Genomic DNA, 11,659 nt, shown 5'->3' on the forward strand with positions numbered 1-11,659 from the left:
CTCCAGTCTGGGCGACAGAGTGAGACTCCAACTCAAAACAACAACAACAAAAAAAAAAAACATAATTACTCCAAACTTTAAATAAATGACAATGAAAACTTCAAAAGATTATGAGTCTTGAATGAGCTGTACCTTCTATTGATGTCCACAGCTTCTGCATAATCTCATATGTACCCTGGACAGGAAGCCAGGTAAAACAAGACCCAGAACACGTATGCTAGAAGGATAAGCCAGGTGGGCGCGCAGAGAGGAACCAGCTGAAGAGGACGCCCAGTCGTAGAGACCACAATGAGAAGGACGTGGAGAGGGGCCCAGAAACAAGGTCCAATGGGCAGAACTAGTGGGAAAGGGCAGTTTATAGAATAGCACCACCCCAGATCTGTGAGGCTGCTCCTGGGCAGGAGAAACCGACGTGATTGAGAAGTTTCAGCGGGCAGGCAGGGACTAAGTGTGAGGGAAGCCAGAGGAGTGAAAAGCCAGGAAAGAACTGAGGGGCAGGAAGAGGCCTGGCAGAGGTTTCGGATAGGGACCGTCTTGTTCGCTTAGTGCTGGCACAAAATCGGCCTTCAGTAAACATCTGTGGCATTACCGACTCCTGGAGGCAGGCTGCAGCGGTCAGAGCACGGGTTAATCGCGAACTTAGCTGACCATCACAGGTTCCGGCTCACCTGGTGGGGGAAGGCAAGCCCCAGTGCGTCCAGCAAACCCGCCCGCGCCCCGCCCCCGGCCCTACTGAGGTTGCGCAGACAGCGACCGCTTTTTACGACGGGCCGGAAAGTGCCTACCGCAGCTTGCGCTGGGCTGAGCCGGGGCACTATGGGGGTGAGCGGCGGTAACCCGCCGCGGGGCTCCGAGGGGGAGATAGCGAGGGTTTAGGGGCGCAGGAGCTCGCACCAGGAGGAAAGGGAGGGCGTGGGCTCGCGCTGAAGGAGCAGAAAGCAGAACTCGTGCCCAGGGGGCGGGGCGGAGGGGCGGGACCAGGCAAGGGCCTCACTAACGCAGTGGCTCTGGCCCTTTCAGAAAATCGCGCTGCAGCTCAAAGCCACGCTGGAGAACGTCACCAACCTCCGGCCAGTGGGCGAGGACTTCCGGTGGTACCTGAAGGTGCGGCTGGGGGGCGGGGCCGAGGCCCCCGGGCTGGGAGGTAGGAGGAGCATCCGAGAGGCGGGGGCGTCTTCGGGGTTCCAGGGAGGGTCGTCGGGGCCTGACCCCGGGAGAAGTGGCCCATCCGACCTCGGTGTTGCACGGAACTTTCTCTCCGGCAGTGTGAGACGTGTTTAACCTGACATATTAATGCTGGTTAGAATTTTAGGTTTGCTTTTTAAAGTTTATTGGCAGTCTTGGAATTTTTCCTTTTGTAGTTTTCCCTTCCATCAACTATTTCGTGTCTGTAAACAGACTTTAAAAGAAATGCTACTTAAAGAGACTTTGTGATTATTTAATAAGGTGAATAGTTTGACGTTTCATTTGTTGATTTGGGTTTATTTACTGTAAAGTAGTTTAATTCTGTGCATAATTCACTCTGTTTCTCATCCCACGCTGGTAAATCTGGTACCCTAGGGGCATGGCCTACAGAGATCCTCTTCTCACCCAGCAATTGGAAAACCCTCACTATCCCAGATCCCAGAGCTTGGGCTCTGCTTTCCCCCTAGTCTAAATTGCAAATCCTTCTGTACTTGTCAAAAGCCCTATCCTTCGGGAAGCCATCTCTGACTACTTTTATCAGCAAGTATTTTGAAATCTAAGTGCCAGGGTTTATTGGGGGAAATCAGTGTTCTTTGGTTTCAAGAAGCACAGAGTCTAGTGAAGAAGACAGAAAAATAGAGTAACAACAAGCAGAGTGATAAATACTTAAACCAGGATCTGCAGGGTCTGTGGGAACATAAAGGAAGCTCCTAACCAAGGAGAGTGGTGAGGGCCCTCCCATTTCTTTCTTTTTTTAAAAATAATTGTGCATATTTATGGGGTTCCTAATGATGTTGCAATACATATAATGTATGGTGATCAGATCCAGATAGTTAGCATATTCATCATCTCAAACGTTCATCTGTTTTTTGTCTTGGGAACATTCAATATCCTCCTCCTAGTTATATATAACTTTTGTTATGTTAACTTTAGTCATCCTACAGTGCTACTCTAGAACTTACTCCTCACATGTAGCTGAAATTTTGTGCCCTTTAACAAATTTCTCCCTACTCCCTTCCTTCTGTTGAGGCCATTTTTGTACCTCATGATCCTTGTATCCCTAGCCAGACTGAGCGCTTCATAGTGGAGGGTGGGCATACAGCATAAGTAACAACTTGACCTGTCGTTTGCCCAGAAATGAGTCTGATTATGCCTTTGTTGGGGCTGATTGTAAGGATGAAGTAAGATTGCCATCAGGAAGGTAGGTTATGAGCCTGCACCTACCCACCCCTCACTGTTGGGTCCCTCAGTGCCCAACTGAGCCAGCTAATTTACTAACACTATTTTTCCTCCCAAGATGAAATGTGGCAACTGTGGCGAGATTTCAGAGAAATGGCAATACATCCGGCTGATGGTAGCTATCCCCTGCACCCCACCATACACACTCACAACAATACCTCTGGGCAGGGATTTGGGGGAAATAGCCTTCATCTCCCCAGTCCTTTGTACCCTGCTTTATGTTTTTTGGGCGGGCAGGCATCAGTGTGATCAGCACTGGGAGCAGTAGGCATCTTTGGGATGTGAGGTAGAGTTCAAAATCAAGAGGAAGTCCTTTCCTCATTCTCAGGAAGGCTCCCCAGGCTTTTTGTACTAGCAAGTTCCTCACCCTCTCTGGGTCTAGGTCCCTTCAACTGGATTATTAGTGATGGAACTGGATCTAACTAATACGTGACTAGAGGTTCTGTCTGCTCTTTGCCAGGACAGTGTGGCACTGAAGGGGGCTCGTGGCAGTGCTTCCATGGTTCAGAAGTGCAAGCTGTGTGCACGGGAAAACTCCATCGGTAGGTCAGGCTGGCCCACAGCTTCCTGTTACCCAACCGAAAGCAGGTCCATGTTACCTGTGACTGTACGGGGGTGTAAGGTGGTGAAGCCTGCACAGTGATCTTTTTCCCAGCGCCACATCAGAGCATCTGGGTGGGGCCAGGGTATAGACCCAAGTCAACTTGTCTTCTTTCTGTTTCAGAGATTTTGAGCAACACCATCAAGCCTTACAATGTAAGTTTGCTGCTATAGTGGCAGGCATGGTGGGATTAAATCCTAGCTGGGAGTTGGGAGGCCTGAGTTCTAGAGTTATATCTGCATCAGGGGGACCTGTCATAGGATTTTCACTCATGTACTTGTTCATTCACTCAATTATTTATCACCATACACTGGTAGGGAAAAGACTCATAAATTGGCGATTGCAGTGCGTACTAGTAAGCTCTGGGCCATGGGATTCCAAGGGACCCCTGTCCCCACCTAGCTGCTCAGCTTGTCTTGCTGAGAGTACTTGCCATGTCTTCATTTTAGGGAACTAGCAAGCCTTCTCTGAAACCATAGGGACAGTCCTTAGGCTCATCCCATTCCTGATAGCATGGATGTTCTTATATATTATATATTAGAGCAAGTTAACCCAAAAGTGGAGGGGGAAGTGTGCTCTAGCCATTCCTTTAAAGAAGGACAGTTATCTGTATTATTCCATAACTTATTTGGTATTTATTTAAAGTGTCTGAATTGTGCCAAAATTCTCAGAACTGTTTGCATGCTCTGGAAACTTTGTAGCTTAGCATTCTTGTTGATGTTTTTGGTGTTGATCATTTTATCTGCTGTCTATTGAGCATAGTGCTGAGAACTGTGCAAGGCACATCACACACATCAGATTCTCACAGTAAACCAGTAGAGGTTTCCTTGGCACTGTTTGACAGTTAGGACTCTTGGCCTAGAGGGGAGGCGAGGCAGAGCTCAACTACACATAAGGCAGGCTGACTCCAGAATCCACTCTCTTCTGCAGCACTCATGTCCGCGAAAGGCTCCCAAGGACAGGTGCCCAAGGCAGTCTTCCAAGAAAGGATTAGTGTTCCTGGGCCGCATTCTAGGCTCGCAAGGGTGATAAGGGCCCTCCCCACATACTTCCTTTACAGACTGAAGACAATGAGAAATTCAAGACGATAGTAGAGTTTGAGTGCCGGGGCCTCGAACCTGTTGATTTCCAGCCCCAGGTATGTGTGTGTCTTTCTGGGGAACCTCTGTCTTTGGGGGAGGTTGTATGAAATGATGGCAGAACTATGCTTCCCACAGAGACTATGGACTAGAAATGCTCCTTTCTAAGATGTGCAGTAATTGTCATTTATTAAGTGGCTACTGTAGGCTGGGCACCATGCCTGTCACTTTCACAAGTGCCTCATTTAATCCTCACAGTAACCCTATGAAGTTATTCATCCTACTGTTCAGATGAGGAAAGAAATTCAGAGATTCTGTGACTTGCCCAGGGTCACACAGTGAGCAGTGGAGCTACAATTTGAGCCCAGGTCTGACTCCAGAGCCAGTGCTCACCCTCTGTATTTGTGCAGTGTTTTACCTCATAGCAAATCTGTGAGGCAGGCAGAAGAAACAGTACCATCCACCCTGTTTTATAAATAAGAAAACCAAGGTCCAGAGAGGAGAGTGGCATATCCAGGGTCCTTCATCAAACCAGGGGTGGTAGAAGGGTTTACTCCATGCCTCCTCCCTGGTCCAGGGCTATAATTTGGAGGAACCACTCTAGTCCAGGCAGCTGCCAGATCCTAGAAGCTTGGCAGTTATTCCAGAACAGCTGCTCACACTGCTTCTCTGTCCTCTGTCCCTCACATGCCAGGTGCCTCCTTTTCCTAAAACTAACTGCTGCCTTCGATCCTCTGCAGGCTGGGTTTGCTGCCGAGGGCACGGAGTCGGGAACATTCTTTGGTGACATTAATTTGCAGGAGAAGGTATGAGACTTGGGTGCCTTGCAAGGTGCTGTAGGGCGTCTGGTGGGAATTACCCTTTTGATGAACAAGGCTCATCAGTGGAAGGCTGACCCTGCATTTTTGTGCTTTTCTTTGGTGCTTTTGCTGTTTAAATGGCTGCAATTGTATTGCTGAAGTGCTGTCTAGTGTTCCCATGTGCTAGAAGGCTGTGATGTGCCTTACAGAGAAAATAATGTGCTAGATCAGCTTTGTTCAGGCAGGCGTCACAGTGCTGCTGGCTGTGAGCTCAACTGTTAGTTTTTTGTTTTTATAAAGGAGTCTTGCTATGTTGCCCAGGCTGGTCTTGAGTTCTTGGGCTCAAGCAATCCTCCCGCCTTGGCCTAAGATTATAGGTGTGAGCCACCACACCCAGCCGAGCTCAGTATTAATGAATCAACAGTATATATATAAATTGTTTTTAAACAGAAATACACATAGAACACGATTATTTCTTGATTGGTTGGTGAAAATGTGACCAGAAACTCATAGGAACCTAACCCTGTATTTCCCCTGGAAGCGTTTAGTATTTGCTAATTTGGTATTTATGGTGATTTTATAGAGCCTAATTGCCATGAATAATAAGAAATAGTCTTTGTTACTACCCTGCAGATAGAAAAGTCTTGTACCCAGGCCTTGAAGGAAGGAAGGACAAAAACTTCCTTCCGTTTACATAGCACCTAATGACAACAGTAGCTGGCATTTACTGAGCCTTTACATGTGCCAGGCACTATGCTGAATGCTTTTACCTGTGTTGCCTCATTTGATTCTTTAAACATTCAATATGAAATCTACTGTTATCCCTTTTGTCATGTAGAGGACAGGGCTTGGAGGAGAGTCTCAGAGAAGTTAAGTGACTTGCCTAAAATCTCGAAGCTGAAAGAGCTGGAATTCAGACCTGAGCTGTCTGGCTCTGCTCTGTTCAGGTCATATGTGTTCATGAATGTCTAAGTCAGAACCCGAGCTGGGCCTCTTAAGTCCTAGTTCAAGTTCTAGTTCTCCATTCTGCACACTGTCCCATACTGTCTTGTAAGACTGACATTGCCATTTCTTTCACAGGACTGGACTGACTATGATGAAAAGGCCCAGGAATCTGTGGGAATCTATGAGGTCACCCACCAGTTTGTGAGGTGCTGAACCCTTTTCCTGCACACTTGCTCTTAAAAACTGAAAGGGACAAATTTCTGTAAGCAGCAGAACCCACTGAGACTGGTCCCCTTGTCCCTCGTCTCCTGACAGCTGTACCACACCTTCACATTCTGCATGCCGGACTCTGTTACAGCTTCCTAAGCCCCACCAATAAAGCCCTTGTTCGTGCTGCCCTGGTCATGAGGCAGAGTCACGCAGCAGCCACTCCATCCACGCCGGGCAGAGTTGTTTAATGCACAGCTGTGTCATGAGGGGAGGCCCATGCCTACACGTGGTGAACCTGCCATTTGGTAAACCTGTTACCTGGACCTCAGTGCTGGAGGCTGGATTTCTTGGGAGTAAAAATCAGTGTCTTCATTTCCTGTTTCTGCGAGTGGGAAAGGGTCTGCCACCCCTGCTGGTTGTGGGGCTTTAGGAAGACAGACCTGAGGTTTTAGGCAAAGCTGGCCCTGTGTAGGGGGGTGAAGAGGTGACTGCCTGGTCACCTCTCAAGTCTGGCAGCCACATTGTGTTCCTCTAGATCCTCTGCCTTCCTGGTTCCCTGGGCTCTTTCTTGCACCTGAGAGCACAGGACTTCCACAGGGCTCCCACCCACCGGGTCCGTCCACTGCTCAGCAAGTAACAGGAAGCAAATAACATGGGAAACATCAGGCTGGGTTTCAGCCTTTCTGGGTTTTAGTCTCTCTACCAGTCAGTGTTAGGCTCATAAAAACACACCAGTGGGGTCTCAAGGTTTTATGTGTATTTTAAGTTATTTTCTCATCTTTTAGGAGGTGGGGGACCTAAATCATTAATATTTAAAGGAAAAATGAGCTGGTGTGGTGGCTTACGCCTGTAATCTCAGCACTTTGGGAGGTGGAGGTGAGAGGATTGTCCGAGCCCAGGGATTCAGGGTCAGCCTGGGCAACTTGGCAAGACCTCGCCTCTACAATAAATCAAAAAATTAGCTGGCTGTGGTGGCACACACCTGTGATTCCAGCTGATTGGAAGGCTGAGGCGGAAGGATTTCCTGAGCCAAGCAGATTGAGGCTGCGGTGGCCATGAGTGTGCCCTTGCACTCCAGCCTGGGTGACAGAGTAAGACTCTGACTCAAAAAAATAAATAATGTGAGAGGATTGGAAAGGAAAAAGTAACTCATTTTTCTCACATGATTTTCACTAAGAAAATCCAAAAGAACAGGTGGTGGACTTAAGGTCAATATGCATAAATCAAATGCATTTTAATACATTAGCAAAATGCAAGAAAAGACACCATAACAGTAACCAAAATACCCAAATAGTAGGAAGTAATCTATCAAAGACTTATGATCTTAATGGAGAAAAGTAGTAAACTTCAGTGAAAAGTGCTAAAGAAAGCCACAATGGAAGTCTATTCTATTATTGATGGATAGGAAGATTCGATATTAGGATGCCCATCTTCAACAGATGTATGTATAAATTAAATTCCAATAGACGAGTCTAGGCAGCACAATGAGACCTTGTTGCTACAAAAAAAAATCAGAAAGTTAGCCAGGCATGTTGGCGCGTGCCTGTGTCCTGCTGCTTGGGAGGCTGAGGTGGAAGGATCACCTGAGCCTGGGAGGTCAAGCCTGTAGTGAGCTGTGATCATGTCACTGCACTCCAGTCTGGGTAACAGAATGAGACCTCAACTCAAAAAAAAAAAATCCATTAGAAATTTCAACTTTCTAAATAGAATTGAGTTGGTTCCGAAGTCCATATAAGGCAGAAGAGAGATTTCCCCTACAATATACCACAGTGGTGGAGCGTGGAGGCTCATGCCTGTAATCCCAGCACTTTGGAATGCTGAGGTGAGAGGACTGCTTGAGCCCAAGAGTTCGAGACCAGTCTGGGCAATGTACAAACAATAATTTTTTTTAAAAATTAGCTGGGTGTGGTGGCACATACCTGTAGTCCCAGTTAATCGGGAGACTGAGGCAGAAAGATGACTTGAGCCCAGGAGGTTGAGACTGTGGTGAGTCATGATCTCGCCACTGCACTCCAGCCTGGGCAATAGAGTGAAACCCCAACTCAAAAAAAAAAAAAAATCACAATATATAAGGCGACATCAATTAAGCCACCATGATAATCCCACTATGACATACAAATTGACTAGTGGAACAATCAATAAACAGCTGTTTATTAACAGGTGGTATTGCAGATCAGTGAGCAAATTATTAACTCATCAATAAGTGGTTGCTGGGGCAGTTTAACTTTGTGGAATAAGATCAGAACCCTCCTTCACCGCATACAGAAATTATTCCAAGAAAAGCAATGATCTTGAGTGCCTTGGTTCTGCTGTGTTTGGGAGAACCCTGGGCTCAGTGTTGGGCTCACTGTAAACCCCTGGGCAAGGACTTCCCCTCTCGGGCCTCATCTTCAACTGAGAAATGGCACCTTCAGCTCTGACGTGCTTCGCGATGAGAGCAGTCAGCTGGTGGTGGCAGGTCTGTCCGGATCTGGCATTCATCCCCAGGCCCGAGCACATACAGTCAGTGATGAACAAAAGGCAGTTCCTGCCCCATACTCCAGGATGGCTGTGTCCTGCGCAGGCAGGAGTGGAGGATGAGACGGTGTGGGCCATGCATTCCCAGTTGCTTTTTTGGAGGTCCCTGGTGCACTCTTACATATTTCTGAACAGCTGGTTAGAAAGTACATACCATCTTTGTCCAATAGTGTTTTTCTTAACTAGACCTGTGTGTAAAACCTGGCTTTTTGTAACAATGAGATGAAGGTTGAGTATGGTTACGCTGCAGGCCTCGTGTCCATGGTCCCTTCTACAGAAGCACCCAAGGGCTCTCTGCCTGGCTAGGCAGCCATGGGGACCATGTCGCGGTGCTCCCCAGTCAGCGAGCCAAGTGCCACTGGGCCGAGTGCCTTCTGGTTGGGTCATCGGGACTCCGGGGAAGGCTGCATCCGTGCCTGGCCTCAGAAAGCTCAGGACTCACAGTACTGGCATTTTGCTTTCCTGGTACTGTTTGTGCATCCGAAGGCTCATTTGGCACATCTTCCCCAGGGCCTTTCCCACACCAAAGTCTGGAGGGAGGGAGAGGAATCAGACCCAGGCTCTTGCTCAGGAGCAAGTGGTCAAAGTGAGGTCTAAGCCATTCACTAAAACAGGAGTTCCCAGGCATAGCTGTGCTTTGGATCACGGGCAAAACTTCTGGAATAGGTTCTTGGCCTCACTTCACTCCCACTGAATCAGCCTCTTCAGGGCTGAGGCCTGAGATTTTTTTTTTTTTTCTTTTTTTTTTGAGTTGGAATCTCACTCTGTTGCCCAGACTGGAGTACAGTGGCACGATCACGGCCACCGCAACCTCGTCCTGCTGGGCTCCGGCGATCCTTCCGCCTCAGCCTTCCAAGGAGCTGAAACTACAGTCATGTGCTACCACACCCGGCTAATTTCTTATTTATTGTAGAGGCGAGGGAGATTTTTATATTTAAAAGCATTCCCGAGTGAATCCAATGTGCCCAGACCACCTGAATCCCTAGATCAGGTTTCACAGCCGGATATGTGCTTGGTTGCTGTAGGAATCAAATAAGATTTGTAGACCATGTTCAGCACAGTGTCGGGGACACAGTGTTGGGGTGAATGGAAGCAGTTATGATTGGATTAGAAATGCAAACAGGCTGCACTATTCCCCAGTGACCGAGTACCAGCCAGCCAAGCTTGGAGACAGCCCAGGACTCAGTTGTCTGTGTCCCAAACCGGGTTAACTAATCCCTGCCAACTTGCCTGTTCCCTGAAGGTGACAGAGGAATCTTGCTGTTTCTTTTCAAGTGAAACGATCTTTGCCTAGCAGCGGATTTTTACTAAACCAGGAAACGGCTGTGAAGTAACCTTGCCTCAGATCCTCAGAGAAGGTGCTGTTGGGGCGCCCTCTTCTGGCCCCACTGCTTGCTATTTAGAAAGAATCGGTTCGGAAACAAGAGAACATCCAACAGGAACAAAGGTCAGAGGTTGATGATAAATGCCAGTTACTTAAATGTACAGCAGATAAGGACTAATTTATGTGTAAGGACTCACTTTCATGTGAGGAAGACCTGTGGGCTTTGGGTAATCATCATATACTCGCCCTCAACCATTGGCAAAGTGTGAATTAAAAGTGATCTCAGGCTATATCAGAGAAGTAACAGCAAGATGAGGGGTGAGAACAGGCTCTCTCCTTCCAGACTGGGCGGCCCATTAAGATGTCCCATTTTAATGAGATACAAACAAAATTTGCTAAGTTCACTCCCTGCTCCCTGGGAGATACAAGCAAACTGGAAGGGTTTATCCAGGAGAAAACACTAGGAAGGTAGAGGGAAGGGGCAGACATGAGCAGCTTTTAAGGAGCTGAGGATTTTCCTAGGGAAAAAGACAAAGAGAATTCCATTCCATAGGGAAAAACTAGCACCAAATATAGAGTTCCAGACAGGTTTCGTTCAGTATAAGGAAGACTCCTAATTTCCGCCCAGAATTGAAATGTACTACATTGTGGGTAGTGAGTTTCTAGTCCCTGGAGGTATTCAAGAAGAAGAGATGAAGAGGATTCAAGTCTCAGATGTGACTGAAACAAGAGAGGAGATATCAGATCAGAATTCTGATTCTGACACATCCAAGCAAGGAATCCCTGGCTAGATCATCCTGGAGGTTTTTATAGTTAAGAATCTCTACAGCAGACAAATACAGGGAGTTGAATTGCCCAAGGCTAGTTGCAAAACCCAAAGGCATGTTTCTCTTTCAAAATTCCCTAGATGACAAAGTTTTAGCAATAACTGGAGGGAAAATGAATGTGGAATCAACTCCGACCTTCAGGAGATCTGTGCTCTTGTCCATTTGTTCCCACCCTTCCTGTTCTCTTGGTGTAAGTGTGGAGAGAGGCCGCTTCAGAGAACATCCTAAACATTTAACTGAAGCCCACTAGTTCACTCTCTCCTGTCAAGCTCCAGAACCCCTAGCGACAGCTAAAAAATCCTGAGACATAAAGTAGATTATGGGGGAGTGAGAGAGTTGGGGGAAAGGTATGAGTGCTAGCGGGTAGGGGGTTTCCTCTGGGGATGGCTGTCTTCCCAAAGAGCTGCCTCTCACATGGGCAGCTCCACTCGGGAGCTGCTTGTAGGGTCTGGAGCAGCAGGGAGTCAACTGAATCACGTTTGCATTCCCAAGCTGGGAGTCCAGCTAGTTTAAGACCTAAATTACTGGAAACATAGACAAATAGAAGCATAATAGCAAGAGCACTGCACAAAAATCAGACCCTTCCACTTAAGTGACCTTGGTTCAGCCCCAACCTACTCACCATCTATATGTAAAATGAGGGTAATAATTTCTGCCCATTCTGGCCTTGAGGGGATCAAAGCAGCTGATGCATAGAGAAGAGCTTTATGAATGGCCAAGTTCTGTACAAACATGCAAGATTTATGTGAGCCCCACTGGTTGAGGCTCAGTAGTTGAGCGTCTTTGCCATGTAGCTACCATCCCAGAACCCTTCATAACATGAATCCAAGACCAGGAAAGGTAAGGGGAGTTGTGAACAGCAGTATTGAGCACTAAGACAGCCCAGTGGGAGCGTGCTCCTTGAGAATCCATGTACCCGAGGTGTACCCAAG

At 47.5% G+C, this 11,659-nt stretch overlaps 1 protein-coding gene across 5 annotated transcripts; it reads left to right on the forward strand.

Moving 5' to 3' along the window:
* Window positions 1-790: 790 nt before the first annotated feature.
* On the forward strand, window positions 791-6,283 carry CUNH1orf123 (chromosome unknown C1orf123 homolog). Of its 5 annotated transcripts, XM_008053382.1 has the most exons (8): window positions 791-822; window positions 1,021-1,104; window positions 2,483-2,539; window positions 2,885-2,966; window positions 3,149-3,180; window positions 4,086-4,163; window positions 4,845-4,910; window positions 5,985-6,283. In XM_008053382.1, the coding sequence occupies exons 1-8, from the start codon at window positions 817-819 to the stop codon at window positions 6,060-6,062; spliced, it is 483 nt and encodes a 160-aa protein (XP_008051573.1). In that variant the 5' UTR covers window positions 791-816; the 3' UTR covers window positions 6,063-6,283. The 5 variants fall into 5 exon arrangements, with proteins under 5 accessions (XP_008051573.1, XP_008051574.1, XP_008051577.1 ...); XM_008053383.1 differs by lacking the exon at window positions 2,483-2,539; XM_008053386.1 differs by lacking the exons at window positions 791-822; window positions 1,021-1,104 and adding an exon at window positions 1,120-1,144.
* Window positions 6,284-11,659: the final 5,376 nt, after the last annotated feature.

This window comes from Carlito syrichta, unplaced genomic scaffold, assembly GCF_000164805.1.
Source record: "Carlito syrichta isolate Samal-C Ts95f unplaced genomic scaffold, Tarsius_syrichta-2.0.1 Scaffold288140, whole genome shotgun sequence".
Taxonomy (NCBI): Eukaryota; Metazoa; Chordata; class Mammalia; order Primates; family Tarsiidae; genus Carlito; species Carlito syrichta.

Excerpts from the sequence above, each read along its gene's own strand:
- CUNH1orf123 (XM_008053382.1), top strand. Across the intron at positions 1,105-2,482 it reads ACTTCCGGTGGTACCTGAAG|ATGAAATGTGGCAACTGTGG; the intron begins GTGCGGCTGGGG and ends TTTCCTCCCAAG. Across the intron at positions 2,540-2,884 it reads GGCAATACATCCGGCTGATG|GACAGTGTGGCACTGAAGGG; the intron begins GTAGCTATCCCC and ends GCTCTTTGCCAG.